Source organism: Siniperca chuatsi, linkage group LG5 (genome assembly GCF_020085105.1).
Source record: "Siniperca chuatsi isolate FFG_IHB_CAS linkage group LG5, ASM2008510v1, whole genome shotgun sequence".
Taxonomy (NCBI): domain Eukaryota; kingdom Metazoa; phylum Chordata; class Actinopteri; order Centrarchiformes; family Sinipercidae; genus Siniperca; species Siniperca chuatsi.
Window position 1 is genome coordinate 25,610,611 of NC_058046.1, and position 21,334 is coordinate 25,631,944.

The following is a 21,334-nucleotide window of genomic DNA, read 5'->3' on the forward strand; positions in this document are numbered from 1 at the left end:
AAGAGATTTTTTTATGAAGGCTGATGGGTGTGGATTTGTTTTGAACACTGACAATTTGGTTTTTTTTATTATCTTACATTTGCTTCCATTTGAACTTTTTTTTTTTCAGACAATCACCACTTAGTGCTTTATCTTTTTAAATCATTACATCACTTGGACTTCAAACTTCTTTTTCGGATGTTCTTCCTGCTCATAACTGAATATCAAGCTAGTGCGTGTCCTAACTGCCTTTAGACAGTCACACTTAATTACAGGCTTCACTTCACACCCTTTGATAAATACTAGGGGTCAAAGATTGTATCGGCAGGTAAAAGGCAGAACATAAGTCCTTATTTAGAAAATGTATCCGGTGCGTCACCGCTGACTGATCGCTGCGGAGCCACAACTTTGACAAGTGCGGGACTTCATTTAATCACCTCATACAAATGGGATAAAGACGACGATGGAGTTCTTCTGGGGGAATATCTTCTTCTTTATACTAGTCATTAGTAAGTACTGAACTTGTTTTTGAACTTCGAACATGTTATTTTCACTATTATGCGACGCCGTCCTCTCATCCAAAGAGTAAAAAGATACAAATATTCTCGCCACCAATAGCGAGGGGTTTTTATATCGTTTTCATAAGATTGGAGTCGGGAAGGTTTATCAGTAGTTCGTAATAGCTTTGAAGGTGTTTGTTAAATGTTTTCATACACTTTAAATACATCCGAAGAGCAGCAGGAGTCACTTTTACTGAATGAATCTGCCTGGAAGTGCTTTTGTTTAGAATTAGATTTCACATCACTCTGCAGCGTCTCTTCCTTCTGCTATCAAATGCATGATCCATAGTCAACCCGCATGGGCTAAATAAGACCAGAGTGGCTGTTTTACTGTGTATCATCATGGCTTATTGTAGAGTTGTAGAGAAAAGTCACATCATTTCGTGTTGCTCGATGCCTGCTCTATAACCTGTGGAAGCTTTCAAGCAGCAGCCGGACAGAGACTTTTAATTATTCTCCTATATGCCCCCCCTCTCTGAACTGAACGGAAATATTAATATGGTATGGGGTTTGCAGAGCCCCCAGAGGAGGCAAATTGCTACTTTGTGCTGCAGGTAAACAGGCGTGGCAGAAAGCTGTGTGAAGGTCTCCTGAATCCAGTAGGCCTACCCATACACATTCCTCCGCCTGCTGATTGAGGGGAAGGCAGACTATTAGCTGAGCTCTGCCAGTATGGGCTTGTGGGTCTGTTACTGCAGAAAGACTCACTCTTAGACAAACAAATTCCATGTCCTCAGGGGCTTCAGAGGGCTGTGTCTGAACGTGGATTGTGTCTATGGAGAAACACACTGTTCCGGGGCAAGCAATGTCTATTAACACAGTTTTCAACACCTCATGAATAGTATTACCTGCATGTGTTGTGAAGCTTTTTTAGTTGGTTGCTTTGCTTTAATGAGTCAAGCTGATGTGGGGGTTTTTTTTATATGTGCATGATTCAGCCACAAAAACCACTTGACTCAAAGGAGGAAGTAGGATTGCTGAAATTGTTGCTGGAGATACAACATCAAACCTCTCTTTCATTAACGATCAGAGTCATGATAACAGTTTTGTGTTGAACATTTAGATACATAGATTCTAAAATGCAAAATAATAGTAATATAATTGGTTGTGCTTATAGTAGGTATAGTTTTGACAGGGTCATTATTACCAGTAGAGAGAATTATGTGATGGTGATGTGCTGTTATAAACTATGAGAGTCACTGTCACGCGATCTCATGTTTCTCCTCCACCAGCTGACAGAATCTGGAACTCACAGTCTTTCAACGTCGGCACTGCAGGTGCCAAGATTTTCAGCGGACCAGCTACGGAAGAATTTGGCTACGCAGTCCAACAAGCGACAAACCATGAAGGCAAATGGTATGAATTTAAGTCATCACTTTATCCATGGTTCTGTCACAAACTGCGCCCTGTCCAGGTGCTGTAGCTTTCATGTGGTGTCCAGTTAATCATTTATTTAGTCAATATTTCTTTGCAGTGTCTTTGAAATAGCAATAAAGGTGAGAAACATAATGGCATCTCCAGAGTATATAAATATTAATAAAGTTCAGTGGGACACTTGTAGATGCACCTCCTCAGTAAAAGCCTGTACACATGGCACAACAGGCTAAATTCCAGGTTCAACAAGGTGCCTGACATGCTTCAGAGGGATAGATCTTGGTCCATGTTGAGTTTCAAACAGTTGTATGCATGACAAAAAAATCCATGTACCTAATCCCAAAGATGCTCTACAGGGTTGAGATCTCAAGGCCATGCCAGTTGTTGATGTACACCAACTGTAATATTTCTGAATCTTTGATATGTGCAGTTTCGTCACGTCATGGAGAACTGTCCTCGTAGAAGTATTCATTTTGCAAATGAAGGCCTCTTGCTGTAAAGCGATGCACCTGGCTATCAGCAATGTCTAGGTATTCTGTGGCATGTAAACAACTCTGCACACTGTTATACTACCACCACTAGCCTGTACTGTTGGCACCAGGCAACACAGCTAAGGATTCATTCTCTTTATGCCAAATTGTGACCTAGTCATCAGTTTGTTGCAACACCATGATTTAACAAAAAATAAATATAAATCTCACTTCCTTTGTGCCCACTTCAGCTGTATCATTTTGTTTTTAACTGAAGGGATTGAAAATTGCGGTGTCTTTGCTGGATGCACTGCAAGGTTTAAGAGGTTGTGTGTTGTTAAATGCTCCTCTGCTCAACACTGTTGTACCACCACTTGTTTTTAGCTATGTAAGTGGCATGGCTCTAGGGATGGCAATGTCGATCTGTCGTTCGGCCACTCAGTTCACCAGACTGAAAAATCTAAACAACTACTAGATGGGTTTCCATGTAATTTTGTACAGATATTCATCCCCTGATATTTCTTCCAGCACCATCCTGAGGTAGAAATTTGTGGTTTTTACTAAAATGTGAATATGTTCGCGTACCAATGTTTTTTACACCATTTACTGTACCAATGTGTCTAAGTACAGCCTCACAGAGCTGCTCCAATATTTGGGAGTTTAAAAAATCTAATTTTATCAGTCTAGTTCTATTAATAAGTTGATGTTGCAATACATTGTTAAATCTTATAACACCATCCTGAGTAAATTCCTGTAAAATTGTTGACACTGTAGTCATAAAAAACCCTAGGCGCTCAGTTTTGTCTGAGCTGCTACAATCTGCATGTGTGACACAAACAGTCCTGCCATGTTTAAAGCCTCTTACATTTTGCCCCACTCAATTGTAACATTTAGTTAAACAGTAACTGAATGTCTCAGCGATGTCTCGATGTGTGTGTTGTATGAGTCACAGTCTCGTAGAGTAACTCACTGTCTGGAGGAGTGTCCCGTATGCGTAATTGGGGGAAGTGTAGTGTAGTGTAGTGTAGTATCTGATAGTGTTCTCTGACTGTATACTCCACATTAGTATCAATGAGATAGCAACAGTAATACATCCTGTTTCCTGTCCTCTAACTTATAAAAAACAATGATGTGTCCCACTTGTACCTTGTTTGACACTGTGTAAACAACACCGTCTTCAAGATATGTTGAATTTTGGATCAGCTTGGTATAGCTGTATTGGAAATCGGCAGCATCTGAATTTTATGATGTGGGTAAAAAGATGTTTGAACTGGATATTTTCTGTGTGGACTTGTAGAATCTTGTTTGCTGTTTCATAGGAAGTTAGAAAAATGACATAACTTACTTGCTGGCGCTTGCTCAGAACAAGACCACTCAAACTTACTGCTACAATGATAGACTGATATTTATGCATATTTTGTATTGTTTTTGTATCACAATTGGCTCAGAGGTTACTGCAAGAAAATTTTGGTTCCTATATTATTTTGGCATAAAGTAGTAAAATTACTTTTGTTTTTTTTTATTACAACAAGTATAGTTATCTATATATAGACATTCTGTAACCATTTTCTGCATCAAATAATTTGGAAGAGTCTCATTAAAATACTGTATGTAAAGGTAGTTATAACCTGTACACAAAAACATTCGGAGATTACTCTTATGGTGCATGTTTATGAGAGTGGGGAAGAGATGAATATTGTTGTTTTCTGTAGGCTCCTGGTTAGTGCTCCATGGAGTGGTTTCAGTCGAAACAGGAAAGGAGATGTTTACAAGTGTCCAGTCTCAGGGTCCAGAAACAGCTGTGTGAAGCTCAATCTCCAAGGTAAGGTTTGGTATTTTATTGTTTATTGTTTATTGTTTCACCTTTGACCTCTCTACCAAACATTGGCCATGTACTTAAAATGCCTAAACAGAACTGACAAGCTGCGTCATCTTAAAGCACCCAGGTTGTCTTCACACATTTGGCTTTTTTCTGTTTTGAAAATAAAAAAATAGATACAAATAATAGCAGTGTATTACAACAAAGCATGTATTTTATTCATACTTTGAGCTTATGATAAAGGTACACATTGCATCAATTCCAGATTTAACAACTATAATCTGAACTTTTCTTTGCCACTTTATCCACAGATTCCGTTAGTATTCCAGATGTTAAAAACGTCAATGACAACATGTGCCTTGGTTTGACTCTTACCCGGATGCCTACAGTCAATGGTTTGCTGGTATGTGTGTGTGTGTGTGTTTTCACTAAAAAGATAGAAAGGAAATCATGCTATTTCAGAGATTGGCAGATTGTATCTTAGTTTTACATATTTCTAATATTTCTTGTCTGTTTGTGCTTTGATGGAATAATCATCATTTTGATACATGTTTAGTAACACAGGCTTTAACTGCTGCCTGAAATATTGTAATCACAAGATGAACACGCTTGGACGAGACAGCAATGTGCCATGAACCGGTTAAGTCACGATTTCCTTCAAAATTTACATTGAAATGTTATTTTTAGGTGGGAGGAAGTGTTGCCAGTGGTTTAGGTGAATTGATTGCTGCATGGAGAAGTAGTACAAAGCTACTTACTAAATAAAAACATCAGCCACTGCATCACTACTGATGTTGCAGGTTCACTTTGTTGTTATTTACCACCAAAAACACTTAAATATGACTTAAGTCGAATTAACAATTAACAACAATTTAATTCACTAGTAAACTTAGACCGAAAAGCTTACTGGGAGCTTTTAAAGGCAGTGACAAACTTTACATTAAGTCTCGTCTCTTTTCTTCTGTTGTCATCTGATACAGATGTGCGGTCCTCTTTGGGGACAGCAGTGTGGCAGTCTGGACTTCTACCCAGGAATATGTGCGGGATTGAGCCCCCTCTTTCAGCCTCAGCCTGCCTTCTCTCCTGCCGTCCAGAGTAAGATCTATCATCTTTTTATATGAATACGGAGCTTTTGAGCTGTGTATAGTTAGATATCTCTCAAGACAGGTTTCTGTTCATATCAGAATAGTATAAATCCATCACAATGACATGCAGTTTGTTATGATGTTATGTCAGTACGTGCTAATGCCATCAGGGACCATTTTGCTTATGGGAAACTGTAACATCATAGATTTTAGAGTTTGCTTACAAACAGCAATGTTTGTAACACAAGACATAGCCAAGTTTGAATTATCCTCTGCAATGTAAGTTATTATTTGTCTTCTGGGTTAGATTTTTTTCAAACAACATGGCTCATCAGTGCTTTGCTTTTCATCAGCTACTCTCAATTTCTGAATGTCGGAGCTTTCTTGAACCCACCTACAAGGGTCTCTGCTTGGAGGCGTTTAACCACATAATAATGTCATTTTAAAAGGCAACTAACAGATAACTGTGATATATTACCTATCTCAGGCAAGTTTATAGTCTGCAAAATGATGAACATTTATTTTTATACTGTACTGGCATGAACTGAAACCAGTGGCTGTATGGAAGGTAGAAAATAAATATAAACACTTCAGAAAATGGTCAGCAGTAATATGAAGGGTATGACTTCAGTTCGATTAATCACTGCTTAAATGTATTATAATATGTCTCCTCTCATGACATTTCTAGCATGTGGAGGGCCTATGGACATTGTGATTGTTTTGGATGGCTCCAACAGCATTTATCCTTGGGGTCCAATGATCGAGTTCCTCCAGAAATTAATACCCGGGCTCGACATCGGGCCCAAAAACACACAGGTGACATCACGTTGCATCAGCCATAACAGGGAATATAAACAGAGATGAAGCAGTGGATAATCTTGAGTCAATGGTTCCTTTTTTGTCTTGTGCTCATATTTGATAGCTTTCTGTGCTTTATCACACCATTTTTCATCATGCCAGGTCAGCGTGATTCAGTATGCCGTTGACCCCCAGTTTGAATTCAAACTAAACGAGCATAAAACCAAAGATGAGGTGATGGCTGCAGCGTCCAGCATCACACAACTATATGGTCAATCTACCAATACCTTCCATGCGATCCAATATGCCAGGTTGGTGTTGCCTTTTATGCATATGTATGTATGTATGCATGTGTGTATGTATGTATTTATTTACTTATATGTTTGAATGCTTGTTTGGTTTCTTGTTTTTCCTCATTATTTGTATGTTGCTCTGTCTGTCTTTTTTAAATCTCTTTTTTTGTTTTTTGGTCATTTTTTGTCATGAAACCACAAACAGTAACTTAAAAGTGTCCACTGTGTCTGCTCTCTTCAGTCAGTGGGGGTTCCATCAAAGTAATGGCGCTCGACCAGGCGCTGCCAAGGTGATGGTGGTCGTCACTGATGGGGAGTCTCACGATTTTGCTTTCAGAGATACAGTCATTGCCGAATGTGACAAACAAGGCATCACCCGCTTCGGTATCGCTGTAAGTGATGATCTGCCATTTACTCTCATAATGTCATATATACAGTAATAGTAGTGTTTTTAAAATGTTGGTTATTAATAAAATCTACATCAATCATTAGATAAATATTCGATAAACCAAGTCACAGATTCAAGCTTCAGTTCCCTGACTTTAATCACACTTAAAGTTCCACTGTGGGGGTTCATTGAAGGGTTCTGCAGTTTAAAAAGGCATGTTGTTGGTCATCCAGCTTCCAACAATTTTTAAAGTTTAGAGATATAGTCATCTTTATAGTTATCATTGTACATGAGAATGGGCCTCAATATGTGATGCCTGCTGACTGTATAACATTGAATAGCTTTGTTCAATTCCTAAGCCAAAATCTCACATTGCACACAATGTGTCAGTGTTATTACCTAGACCTCCTTTTTCTATTTATAATCCTGAATTTGTGGTTCCTCTTTTTTCCCAGGTCCTGGGTTATTACATCAGAAACAACATCAACACAGATAACCTTGTAAAAGAAATCAAATCCATTGCCAGTTTACCCACAGGGAATTACTTCTTCAATGTGTCAGAAGAGGCGGCCCTCTCCACCATCGTTGGAACATTGGGGAACCGAATCTTTAACATAGAAGGTGCATATTGTTTATTTTTCCCTTTCTGTCTGTGCACTTTACTTCACGCTGCATGTTCATTCATATACTCTTTTCAAAGAAACTCATCCAGGCATGTCACGACATGTCTGTCATAGCTGATGGTCCACAAGAGAGATCAAAATAAAATGTGTGGGGTTTTTTTATACCCATCTTGCTCTTTGTCTGATTCTTGATCTGCTCCTCTGTTTTTGATTCTGGTGTTTACTCTGTTCCCACAAGGCACTGGAAAAGGGGACAATAACTTCAAGATGGAGATGTCCCAGGTGGGATTCAGCGCTCACTACTCCACCCAACAGGTACACCTCTAAAACCTTTCTATCAATTGTGACAAAGCAAGTTCACATGTTGGGCTACTTTTTACATTCAAACTTTGCACTGCAGCAAAAAATGTAAGGGGATTTGCGTTTCTGTGAATGTTGAAATATGATAAGGGAAGTCCAGTTTGAAGGCTCAGATGTCAAGGCATTGCACAGGGGTTTGTACTTCTTTGAGAGAGAATTGTCTGGAAAGTTATGAAGCAAAAATCTTCTCCTAAGCATCAATTCCTGCAAGGAAAACAGTTAAATTAGCACAATTCCATAAAGTACATGCTAAATGGTATTCTACAGTACCTGCTTTGTGCGTTTGTATTTGGTCAAAGCAGTGTGTTGATGGATGAAAACAAAAGTTGAGCCATCATGTAAATTTTTGCCAGATTATTCTTTATTTTTTGTCACACATCACATACAGTGGTTCTGCGACACTACAGGCTCAACAATGGAAAGGCCAAATAATGTTAAGTGTGAGAGCTCCACATACAGACGTATACACCACTGGCCACCAGTTTCTGCTATCAAAGCTGTGAAAATATGTGATAATAACTAATTACTGTTGAGTAACCACTTTTGACAAAAGCTATCAAAATACTGTATGTGACAATAAAGTTGGTCACAGAACATCGTCACAACAACCCCCCTGCTGTACCCACGCAGTGTTGTGATTAAAAGGAAGCTGCATTTTTAACCACTGACCATGATTTCAACCAACTGCCTTTTTTATATGTCCTGTTCTCACAGTGTATGCTGTGGTTCTCATCATTTGTTATATTTTTTACTAAGAAACTCCCAGCAACTCCCTTTGATACAGTTGAAAACCTTTTGATACTGAAAATATGTTGGTTGTTTCAAGCTGCTCAGTCTGTAACCCAGACCATATAAATGCTGTGATTTACAGTAGTATGTCTATAGTATCTGTTGACTGGTGTTTGACCTGTGCTGTTTAAGGACGTGATGATGCTGGGAGCAGTGGGAGCCTACGCTTGGAGCGGTACCGTTGTCCATCAGAAAGGGTCAAATGTAGACATTCTCCCTTTCTCAGCCTTTGAAGGAATACTTCAAGACAGAAACCACAGCTCATTACTGGGTAGGCATTTACAGTTGTCCTCTGCATTTATTTGAGCTCTATTATAAGTTTTGGTTCTGTTACTTAAAATTTTTGCATGGAACAAAACAGGAATGGAAGTGTATGATGGCTGTGATCAAATGTTTTCACTGAGCTGGTAATAAAAGTATAAACACTGTAGCCACTATGGCTGACAAAGCAGGGCAAGCTTTGGGGAAATGTGGCTGACAAACTGTTTCTAAACAAATTTCCGGTCTCGACAAACCTCTATAGATTTGGTAAATATCTGTAGTGTTTTTCAGTGGAAACTGGTTTACGAAATTGTTGGTTTCTTCTCCAACTAACCACTGCATCTGTCAGCTAACCACCTCTTTCATTTTGTTAACAAGTCTGAGAAGCAGAACATTGTAGATAAACATATTTGCATCATCTGTGCTGAGTATTTTATAGCAACATTCATTTTAATATGCAGTAGGTGGTACAGGGTTAAAGCTAGTATATGTTTCCTGTGCCCTGATAACTGAAATAAATCAAGTGCATATCCATGATGGCACCTTGGAGTGTTAGGATAATTATAGTGCATCTTGTTAAAGCAGTAAATGGTTTTATTTGTGTGGCAATTTCAGTTTTAGTGGATTTGCAAGTTGCATTAATATAATTTCAATGGCTTTTAGAGAATCCCTCCAGGCTTAATTAATTCTATGACAAATATTTTGCTGAGAGAAATTACAATATGTATACCACAGATCGTATGCAATGGTTTGTTTTGTTTTTTGGCAAGTGTATTATTGCAGTGACACTGTGTTACAATGGCTGGCCTAAGTACAGTGTTGGAAGAAGCATTCAGATTATTTACTTATGTAAAAGTAGCAATACTACAGTGTATATACTATGTTACAATTAAAAGCCCTGCACTCCAAATATTACTAAGTAAAAGTACACATGTATGTCAGAAAAAGTCAGAAAGATGTACTTAAAATATCAAAAGTAAAAGTACTACTTATGCAGAGTTATTCTAACTACTTATTGTAGTTTGGTAGTGGACAGTGTGGGCATGTACAAACTGTTCTTGATTGAGCTCTTCCTCACGCTTTTGTGGATTTTATTGTACGTGCTGAGGCAGGACAACATACCCTGTTATCATTCGTGTTAGTACGCAGAGTTTAGTGAAATCACTTGATTCCGAGCATTGCTCCATCCAACTTACGCCTGACTAGAGGCGAATCAGCCAGAGTAAATGAAAAGACCTGTGTAGGTGTGCAGAGCCTTTATTTTGCAAAGTAACTAGTAATTATCAGAATCACCTTTACTGGCCAAATATTTGTACACATACAAGGAATTTGACTTGTTTCTTCATTGCTCTCACTAAAAACAAAGACAACAAAGCTGACAAGTAAAGAGAGGTAAAAATAAATTATGTACATGAGTAGGTGAAAAAATAAATGTAGCAAAGTAAAAGTAGCATAAAATGGAAATACTCAAAGTACAAATACCTGAAAAATGTATTTAAATACAGTATTTGAGTAAATGTACTAAGTTATATTCCACCACTGTCTAAGTAAGAAGATGTCCCAAGATCAGATGTCAGATAGTAAATGTGTTACTTGTGGTCATTTCCAGGTTACTCTGTCACCACACTGAGTGATGGGTCTACAGAATACTTTGTGGCTGGTGCACCTCGCTCCAACCACTCTGGACAAGTTATTGTCTACACCGTCGACACCAAGAAGCAATCCGCTATCATAGATTCAGAAAGAGGGAAACAGGTACTGACATTCATTTTCCCCAGGAACCAACTGTATACATGTAGTGTTTTGCCAGACAAACAAATTTAACTCATCATCAGTAAACAGCTGACAATTGTTGTCCTAGATTGGGTCATACTTTGGAAGCGTTCTATGCTCCCTGGACGTGGACAAAGACGGGGTGACAGATCTCCTGCTGGTTGGTGCGCCGATGTTCATGAGCGAGCAGAAGAGAGAAGAAGGCAGGGTCTACGTCTTTTCTGTCACCAAGGTGAAAATGTCACTTTATAGTAACATTTTGTGGTCTGGATTTTCCTGAGTAACAGTGAACAAGGACATCATCACTATTCACGCTGAGGCATAAAGATAGGCCGCTTATGATATATGAAGAGACGTTTTGCATGACTACATTTCCATACATGATTTAGAAAGTCTATCAGCACTGGTTGGTACGAAAAGTGGGTGAAAAGTCAAAGAGATATTCTCAAAGCTGATATATTTCATTTCTAAAATTCTTAAATGTGGATTTCATTTATAGTTGTCTACATTTATAGTTCTTTAAATTTAAAGGAACTGTTAGCATCACCGGCCACATACTTTCTCTGACTTATCATCTGAAGGGTATACTGAACGAGCATGGATTCCTCAGTGGTCCGACCCCAACTGAGAACGCACGTTTTGGGATGGCCATCTCTGCCATTCCAGACCTGGACCTTGACGGTTACAATGATGTTGTAGTTGGAGCCCCACTAGAAGACAAAGAAAAAGGTGTCATCTACATCTACAACGGGGAGAAGAAGACATTAAACAAACAGTTCTCACAGGTACGGAGAGAAACGGTCTGACTGACAGACAAAGAAGTTTTTTCTTTTAGTTGGTCCTGTGCATTTGGAGCTAAATAAATTTTTGTCTCTCATGTCATAAATAAAATTTTGTTCATTAAACTCTGTAATAATGAAAGTGATGATCATTGTTGATCATCTTTTTCAGAGAATCCTTGGCTCCAAACTGGATCCTCAATTGCAGTATTTTGGAAGGTCCCTAGATAGCTACAAAGATCTGAATGATGATACAATCCCTGACATCTCCATTGGTGCATATGGCAAAGTGGTACAGCTCTGGTAAGTTACCATCACAATATGTGGGAATGGGGTAAATTCTGTAATGATTATCAAGTTGAGTAAATGAACCCATTATTTATAGAACCGGCAAGGCTGTAAATAATTTAAAATTGCACTTGGTTTTCAGGTCCAGAGGCGTTGCATCTGTCACAGCTAGAGCTGTTTTCAACCCTGATAAAATCAACATTATTAACAAACCCTGTCACATTAATGGACGCGAGCTTTCCTGTTTCAACACCAACCTCTGTTTCAGTGCTGCATTCAGGCCTAAGAACCCTGTTGGGCCCATTGGTAAATCTGATTACCTGTTAGGCTTCTCGAAAATATGTGATTCATGTTAAGCAATAGTTCAACATTTTGGGAAATACGTTTATCTGCTTTCTTGCCGAGAGTTAGATGAGAATATCAATACCACTCTCGTGTCTGTATGGTAATTATGAACAGCCAGCAGCCGGTTAGCCAGGCTAGCTGCTTTTCCGTGTTTCCAGTCTTTATGCTAAGCTAAGCTAACTGGTTGCTGGCTGTAGCCTTATATTTAGCATTCAGACATGAAACTAGTAGCAATCTTCTCAGCTAACTCGGCAAGAAAGCAAATAAGTGTATTTCCCAAAATGTTGCACTATTGCTTCAAGATATTCAAATCCCATCTTAATCATTTTCAAGAAAAAAAATTGTGCTCAGATGTCAAAGAGTCTGTCATATACAGTACTATTTTCACTTCTTTCAGATATATCCTACAGTTTGACTCTGGACGCTGACTTGCAGGCTTCTCGCGTGATGTCAAGAGGACTGTTCACTAAAAACAATGACCGCCTCCTCTCAGAAAAGGCAAAAATATCATCTACGCCCCTGTGTCGAGACTACCAGGTTTATGTTCAGGTAATGGATGACAATCATCAGTTTTGTTTCTTTATGATACAGTTGTGTGCGGTCATCAATGAGCATCGATGACTGTTTTTATGTGAGCACCTTGATGCGATAAGGCTTGTAGAGATATTACTTCATATTTGTTTTTCCAAAACAGGCATTAAGTATTTTGAAAATGATTTCCTGATTTGTCCATATATGGCTTCTTCTACAGGAGGCACCAGACTTTGTCAATTCCCTCAGTCTGAAAGTAGAAATCGAGCAGCAGAATGCAGATGTGAACCCCGTCCTCGATATGTTTTCTCTGAGTGCCTGGGAGTTCTTTGTAAGTGGCTGATAACCTACACGATATCTCTGAATCTGTGTTCATTTTTTTTTTTTATCCTTTTGTCCTTTGGTCTTCAAAGATCTACAGGAAACAGATCCGGTGACAGAAGACTTTAAACTTGGTTGTTATTTTGCGGAGGTGTTTGTACAGTCACTTCAAATGACACGGTGTGCGTTTGTGATGATTACTGGCTTTTAAAACGTGTGTGTGTTTCACTAAGTCACGCAAGTTCTCAGATTTACACCCTACATGTTTTCCCCACAACAAGATTAAAGTTCATCCAGCGCAGTAAAAAATATAATACATTTCCTTTATGATGTTTTTCTAAATCTATAGAGATTATAGGAGAATAGGCATCTATTGAAAATACAGCCTTCGAAGAATAAAGCAGCATCCTGCCCTGTTATTGTTTCAGATCCCCTTCACAAAAGACTGTGGCTCAGATGACGTGTGTGTCAGTGATCTGGTGCTGACTGTGAAGACAAACACAAAGGTGTCCAGGTGAGTAGCTGAGGGATTGTGCGTTAAACTCTTAATATATAATACTTAAGAATGTTTTTTCCTGAACTTAAATATTTAATATTGTGAAGAAATACTTTTTCCCTGGGGCTTTAATCCTTTAATGTGAGGTTTTTGCTGTCAAAGTCAGTGACTATAATGATAAATTCTCAATTACACTGCTTCTGTCTTATATTTTTGCTGTCGGGATACATCATGGTACATATTCAAAGTTCATATTTGTAAACAGGACTATGTAAAAGCCCTGGAGGCTGTACTGAACTGACCTACTGACCAGCTGTGTGAAAAGTTATGATGTTGCATAAAGGCAGCATCTAGTAGTGTACACATTTCTATAACAGAGAAGAAAGAATTGTTGAAGATTAGACCAAATTTGGCAAAACTGGTAATCCTCTATTTGATGTTATGCCCTGGTAACTCCTAACAACCATTTTCTATTTTCTCTCTTTTATGAGTCTGTCTTAATTGCCAATAGCTGCACAAATTAGAGACTTTCAGTTTATACAGCAACTTCATAGCCCATAAAATGGTTTGGTTCGACTTTCGAGCTTAGAAGCTGCTGTTGATTTTCCTTTTTGTAGACGTGGCTGCATGCCTCTTTTTGTGCATCTTAATCTTAAGGAAGGCCCTGCGATTAATTTCTGTATAAATACAGTGTTGTGCATTTTAAGGTGGAGGTAGATACAATAGTGTTCATTTAGGTAACTTCAGTTTTAGGTGCTGTTAAGGAAGGCCAACAATCTTTTAAACATTATGAATAAATCACCCACAGCTCACGGTAGGTCCCATCATTTAGTGAAATAAGGGGAAAATCACTTTAACTATTCCATCTTAGTCCTATCCCTCTTGTCAGTTAGACACTACTCATACTGTGATTATGCTCCTTTAATCTGTGACAAACACAAATGAAATCACGTGAATGCAGAGTACAGTAATCTGAGCTCTTGTGTTACAGCTCAGCTCCCGTTCTGGTCAGCGCTAATGACCGAGAACTGTCATTTGAAGTTGTTGTAAAGAACAAAATGGAGAACGCATACAATACTCAGGTCTTGGCCAAATACTCCAACAACCTCTACTACTCCTCCGTCTTTCTTCCCGTGAGTGAACAACACTTAAATGAAAGCTGTTTATGTTGACATGATGCTAATGTGAAAAAAATACTCATACTCTTACTCTTCCTTGAATACATTTTCAACATTATGGTCATCAAATTACACATACACTAAATAAAATGCATCATCATCAAATCATTAAACACATTTTTTCAACATTTACTGAAACAGTTAATTAGTAAAGAGTGTAAAGTGTATGAAGGTTTTCTGTACTTTTCAGCCTGTGCTAGCGAATAGTTATTTGATATTTATATATGTGTTGTCAGTGTAATAAAGCCACATAGCAGTTATGTGCCAGTCTGAACTATAAATTTACAGACTGATGGAGTCAAATGCGCCTCAACACAACCAGAAATTGTCACTTGCCAAGTGGGATACCCAGCATTAAAAAAAGATGAAGAGGTAAGTGCAAGAAAAAAAAAAAACATTTGAACTGAACTGGTTTAGCAATACACATTTCTTTGTTTGACTACTTACAGTAAGTAATGCAAAACGTCATGTTATGTCATTACAGATGACATTTCAGATCAATTTTCAATACAATTATGATCAGTTGCAAAACCGAGCCGAGGTGAAATTTGAGGCCAAGAGGTAAACTGAATTCATTAGAAATTCGTGACTCTTTATTAAAATTATTGACATGTAATAATGTGCTGTACCTTTTTTCTTTACAGTGATGGTAAAGAGGAAAGACCTGCAGACAACAACGTGGACATATCCATTCCTGTTCGATATGATGCAGGGATTGTTTTATCTAGGTGATTTTACTTTTTGTCACAGTAACATTATTAAGTTAAGTCATGCAGTGTGAGATTGACAGTTGACGATGGCAAACGCATTAAATGTTCATTTTTATGGTCTCTTTGTCCTAGGCAGTCAAATATCAATTTCTACGTGGTAGATGCTACCATTCCAGTGGTAACAACAGTGAATAATCTAGATGACATCGGTCCAGAGTTTAACTTTACAGTGAAGGTGCAATAAATGAATCTGTCTCTTAAAATATCATCATCTAATTTCTCATTATATTTATTATAAAAAAATATTTATTAAAACAAATTGTATTTAAAGGTTTCAACAGGTAACTTCCCTATCAGCCTCGTGTATCTGACCATTGCTCTGCCAATGACAACTAAAGGTGGAAATAAGCTCCTCTATGTTACCAGTGTGGACACACAAGCAGTGAGTACTCAGTTATCAAACACCAGCAACTTTTTAAAGAGTGTAAAAACTGTTTAACTTCATAAATGTCCTAGTTGACACCCAGTCTGCAACATTTAGTATCTGCTACATAGCCCCTACAAATGAGTATTTCCTAAGCCAGGTTGTGTAAAATGTCTTTAACTTTTATTGGATGATTTGGAGTGCGATATTTATAGAATAAATGCGTCTCCACCTGTAGGGAGGTTCTGTCAGCTGTGATTCCAGCAGCCTGGTTGATCCTCTGAAGATCGGCGTGAAGAGCCACAAAGTGTCCTTCTCTGAGGAGAGCCTCCGAGGCATGGAGAAACTGGTCAGTCACTTCTTTCTTTGCATATTTTTCTCTTCATATATGTCAACTTCCTTAGATGTTTCTTAGGAGACATCTGCTCACTTTCACTTGCATCTTAGAGAAGCTAGTGATGCACAAATCTAAATCTGCACACTGTGCACACGAGGTATCTAATGTATATTTTACAATACATAATATAATAACAAAATTAAATATTTAGCAAACAAGTGATTTTATCACATTCTCTTGTATTTGTGTTTTATTGCATAATTCATGTAGCTTTATATTTTTAACTACAAACTGCATATACAGATGTCACAAGTTTTAAAAGTTTTATGTTTTGAATATTTTTAAATCATACTTAATGTATATTGTATACATACTGTACTTTGTACCTCTAACTCTTTCTCTACATGTTTAACTGCACAACTCTTATAGTTTGAACTAATATCTTTAGCAGAATATACTTAATGTTTTGTACAAATAACCCAGATGCAGAAGAAGCTTTAAGTAATTGGAAATTGTGGTTTCACTGGATTTTTGTGTTGTGTGGTGAGTTCCTTATGTTAATGTGTGTTTTTTTTTAACTGACAGGACTGCAAGAGTGCAAAATGCGAGTATATGAAATGCATCCTCAAAGACACTGAAGTTAAAAGCAACTACCTTGTCAAAGTTAAAACAAGGATCTGGATTGGCACATTTATTTCGGTAAAGATATTCAATAATGAAAGTGGTTGTTTTGTCTGCTTTTATTACCACAAATTTTCTCTCATTTGTATAAATTTGTCATGACAGGCCACCTATCAGACCATCGAGCTGACCTCCAGTGTTGATGTTGAGTCCTCCAACCCTGATATGCTCATTATCGGCCTCAAACAGCTACCAGTAAGATCACATTGCAGTATTCTGATTTGGTGCCTCAAATAAGAAAATTCAAGATGGAAGAGACTTGTGACATTGAACACATTTTATCTATAACTTTCAGCGTTTTGAAGTTCCAGTTTATTTTAAGCACTTATTGTGACTCAGTATTCTCTTGATGCAACACCACTGTTTGGCAGTTTTTGTATGTAAAGGCCATATGCCAAAATATAAGAACTGCCATATGTTAGAATATTCTAGACTAGACTAAATTAAATGCAGCAAAAGTATGACATTTTACAAGTTATTTTTCTCAAATTCAGTGGACATAGTCTGACACGTGAAGCGCCTGTTTGCTTTCTGAGTGAGACAGACCATGTGATGACCTCTCCTGTCCCCCTGCTGTCCAGGTGGTGGTGACAATCAGTAAACCTGGAGAGAAAGGTGATGTTCCAGTGGGAGTGATAGTTGGCAGCATCATTGCCGGACTGCTGCTGTTGGCTCTGGCTGTTGGACTGCTGTGGAAGGTAAGGTTCTGTCTACGCTTTGGTGAATATAGTTTGAACATAAAGAGGAACATCAGTAAATCATTTATATAGCTTAGGCATTCCCGATGAGTATCTCTAAACACGAGCATTTCACCTCGCCAAGGCGAGAAAGGAGAATGAACCTGATCTGTCTGTTCATACAAATGTGCAGCTTTATGTTTATAGATTCAAAGGAAAACTTTTTGCTCATCACCAATATACTATACATAGTATGTATATTTACATATATATATATATATATATATATATATATATATATATATATATATATATATATATATATATATATATATATATATATATATATATATATAAGGATATAAGAAAAATAGGCTATGTAAGGACATTACATTAGTGCATTATGGAAATATTCTTATAGAAAATTGACAATATATTCTCAAATCTCTTGTTAAATACTTGCACATTTTTTATTGATTCATTGTTTTTATATAAAACTATTAGAACTGTGTCTGAACTCAGCTCTGTTTACTTTCTAGTTTGGGTTTTTCAAAAGAAAGTACCAGCAGCTTCAGAGGGAGGCCGAAGATGACGCGCAGAGCCACGCACATGTCGATGAAGTGCTGTGAACAGAAGAGAAAACTTCTTCTCTCCTCACTGGATTGTTTCCAGTGTGGATACTGGTACTTGTCACTGGTTCTTTTAAAGTCCAAACAGACTACAGCTCAACCACTTGGGCATTTTATTGAAATGGAAGCTGTTCAGTTTGTGGATAACTGGGATTTGATTGTCTGTCCATTTTACAGAGGAATGTTGTTATTAATCTTTATTTTTGAGCTTTGTGGACTATTTGCTGTTATGCACTGACTTTAAATATAATAATACATGTAAAAACTGTATTTTTTCCATACATGACTGAACCATAGACAATTCTTTTTTTAGGCCTTAGATGACATTGGATGCAAATGTTACACTGTAAAGGCATCAAATTATGCATTGCCTTTTGTTTTGACAAATTCTGGGCAACATGTTTGACAAATAACAGTTTCAATTAGGAAAGTCTTATGATCATGTACAGTATATAGCTCATTTGTCAAAACATTGACCTTTTTAACACACATGCTGTAGCCAGTCAGTCTCTAGCATAAACTGCCTTGACATCCACTGTCACCTCTGGCACTCAGGGCGTTTCTTGCATTAAGACTATTGATATCAGTAGCAAAAAGGAAACAATGCCTATCCTGGAAAGAGTGAAATCTGTAATTACTTTATTTCATTGTGTTTGTACTGTATATACTGTAAGATAAAATTATGATCTGTCATATTGGGTTTTATATATGAAAAGATTAGAGGCAATATGTGTCCATGCTGTAGCTACTTGTGTTGTTATTGTTATTGATATTTTTTTTTACCACTAGTGGCACAACTTGTCAGGTATGAAAATTTTAGTAGCATATTGTTTAGGTCTGCAACTGACCATTATTTTCATAAGTGAATAATCTGTTGATTATTTTCTCAATTAATCGATTATTGGTTTGGTTAATGGTTTTCAGAAATATTTTTTTTAAATACCTATAACCGTTTCCCCAGTACCAAGGTCGTTTTGTCCAACATACAGTCCAGAAACCAAAGATATTTACATTACTGTCATATAAGACAAAGAAAAGCAGTTTGAACCAGTTTTTCTTTTGGCACTATCAAAATAGTTGCAGATTAATTTTCTGTTTATCAACTAACTGATTGATTGTTTCAACTCTAAAATTGTTTGTCTGTAGGTCAAAAGGACACAATGCTCTATATCAACAAAACACTGTGTGCCATGTTCAAATACTGTTATACTACAGAGCTGAAGTGTCATACTCAGAAGCATCTGAATTGGTGCATGGTGGTTGCCAAAAGCAGCAACCAGGTTAATTCACTCCTCAAATACACTAAGTCTGTACTTTTGTTCCTTACTTACAGTGGAGCGTTTGAGAGATTTGATCAAAGCTAAATAAATATAAATGTGTATTGGCACAGCGTTGCCACAAGATGGCAGCATGATATAGATGACATGTTTGCATTGTTCGTTTATTTTCTCACTGCTCTGTTGATGACTTGAACACTCCATACCACTATCAATTAATCCATCATGATTTATGAGCGATTGTGTTTCTCGTGTCTTGTGTTGCCTCTGCTCCTCTCCTCTCTCCTGCTGGAACACATGTAGAAAACCTGACCCTGCAGGCAACCCTACTTGGCCCGCCTCCTTCCAAACATCAGTACAATTGAAGTTTTCACTCAAACTCAATTCATTTCCTCTCACATTTTTGACTGTTGTGTTCTCCCACCGTCAGGTTAGTCTGTCCCACGACTGTTTTGGAATGTGTTTCTGACTTTTTTCCTTTTGAACGAGCCAACTCCAGCACCCAGCAGAGTCTTTAGCATTCACTTCTTTGGATTTGGTGAGGTGGAATATGCTATTTATCTCTAATAAGTAGCATATTTTTTGGGAGCCTGGGCTCAAGCTTTCCTTGTTGGAGGGGATATATAGAATTTGATAAATGATTGAACTGCTCTGTTTCACATTACTCATGCACTACAGTGTTGTGAAATAGCCTTTGGATTCTATGTATATGTGTACAGGGAGCTATGTGGAAATAGTTGATGAAATGAGATACAGTGGAAGTGTTTAAACACCTTTGTAAATTCATCCCTCTGGAGTTTCCTGCAGATGATTGGCAGTTACAGCCAAACAACTGACCCTGCATGATTGCTCACAAATTGCGGCAGTAAATCAAAAATGATGTCATAGCAAATGAGATAATAACTGTTGGCCCTTTTTTTGCACTTTGTAAGACCTTTAGCGCTACCTAAATTTTGACTGTAGTTCTGGTTTCATTGTAACTTCATTGTAAAGACTTTTTAAAAAACTTTAAAGAGGATCATCATTAACTTGACAAATGATTGATGTGCAGGCCAGGTCCTGAATTTTTCATTTATTTCAAATAAAAACTTTATGTCATGCATGTTCGGAGTAGACTGGGGTATCTACTGCAGCAGTATTACAGCCTAAACTTTTTTAATGCAAAAAATCTGTATCAAATTAAAACAAAATAAATGTCATCCATGTGGCATCAGGAGTGTGTGCAACCATTCACAATCAGTGCTATGTGATTTTACTTATAATTTCAAAAACTTCCAATCAGTACTAATCATTCGATGCATTGGTCTGTTTGAACCATATTCAGCTCATGGCCTGGGACGGGGAGCACTGGTTGTCCCTCTGCTGATGCCATTAATGGCTTCAGGATAACAGCCAGCACTTTAAAGTTGATACAGCAGGGCAGAAATGTACTCGCATGCCAGGAAGTGTTTTGGTAGCTTCAACTCTTCAAAGACACTGATCTCACAAATCACACACACCAGACACTGAATGATTTGCCAAAACATAAACATCAAGTGAACATTTTCAGATTTGTTGAAAGAAGTAATTGTCACAAATATTGACTTGGCGCAGGTTTATATACAACTTTTGGTTGGCTCATTTGAAATCAAAATAGTCTAAATGGCCATGTTCACTGATGCTACGTTGCCTAATTGACTCACATAATAATCATCAAAAGCTAGAAATAGTTTTCATCAGCCTTTTCTGCAGTAGAATAATCACTACACAGATACTTGATACAGTATATAGTGACTGCATGTTATTAAGAAACGAGATTGTAAGGAGGTAAAGCAGGTAATGTGTGATCTGTTAGCTGGCCTTGTACATTGAGGATTACCACTTCTTTTTCGTCTTCTGTTTCTTCTTCTGGAGTACAGCTGCAAGGCGTTTTTACACAGCATAAAATGAGTCTAACACTACAAATCAAACATTCTCCCTTTGGTGTTGGATGAGAGAAAGTGGGTGGTCTAAATGAAGAATATGTCACTGGTGAATATGATTGCAACTTGTATTAGGCTGTATGATGACCCTTTTCATAGTAAATTCTGTGTAAGTTATTATAGAAATG

The 21,334-nt window shown here is 37.6% G+C and overlaps 1 protein-coding gene across 1 annotated transcript; it reads left to right on the plus strand.

The window, feature by feature from the left end:
• Window positions 1-226: 226 nt before the first annotated feature.
• On the plus strand, window positions 227-20,347 carry itga2.2 (integrin, alpha 2 (CD49B, alpha 2 subunit of VLA-2 receptor), tandem duplicate 2). Its single transcript, XM_044196633.1, has 30 exons — window positions 227-488; window positions 1,772-1,895; window positions 4,096-4,205; window positions 4,514-4,605; window positions 5,183-5,297; window positions 5,976-6,103; window positions 6,248-6,396; window positions 6,620-6,770; window positions 7,222-7,387; window positions 7,628-7,704; window positions 8,671-8,809; window positions 10,409-10,554; window positions 10,661-10,804; window positions 11,154-11,357; window positions 11,524-11,654; window positions 11,782-11,945; window positions 12,382-12,533; window positions 12,736-12,846; window positions 13,265-13,350; window positions 14,324-14,465; window positions 14,799-14,882; window positions 14,995-15,071; window positions 15,155-15,238; window positions 15,353-15,455; window positions 15,552-15,662; window positions 15,883-15,993; window positions 16,567-16,680; window positions 16,768-16,857; window positions 17,244-17,360; window positions 17,879-20,347. The coding sequence occupies exons 1-30, from the start codon at window positions 443-445 to the stop codon at window positions 17,966-17,968; spliced, it is 3,558 nt and encodes a 1,185-aa protein (XP_044052568.1). The 5' UTR covers window positions 227-442; the 3' UTR covers window positions 17,969-20,347.
• The last annotated feature ends 987 nt before the right edge of the window (window positions 20,348-21,334 follow it).

Excerpts from the sequence above, each read along its gene's own strand:
- itga2.2 (XM_044196633.1), top strand. The coding sequence starts at position 443 with ATGGAGTTCTTCTGGGGGAATATCTTCTTCTTTATACTAGTCATTA. Across the intron at positions 4,606-5,182 it reads CTACAGTCAATGGTTTGCTG|ATGTGCGGTCCTCTTTGGGG; the intron begins GTATGTGTGTGT and ends CATCTGATACAG. Across the intron at positions 8,810-10,408 it reads AAACCACAGCTCATTACTGG|GTTACTCTGTCACCACACTG; the intron begins GTAGGCATTTAC and ends GGTCATTTCCAG.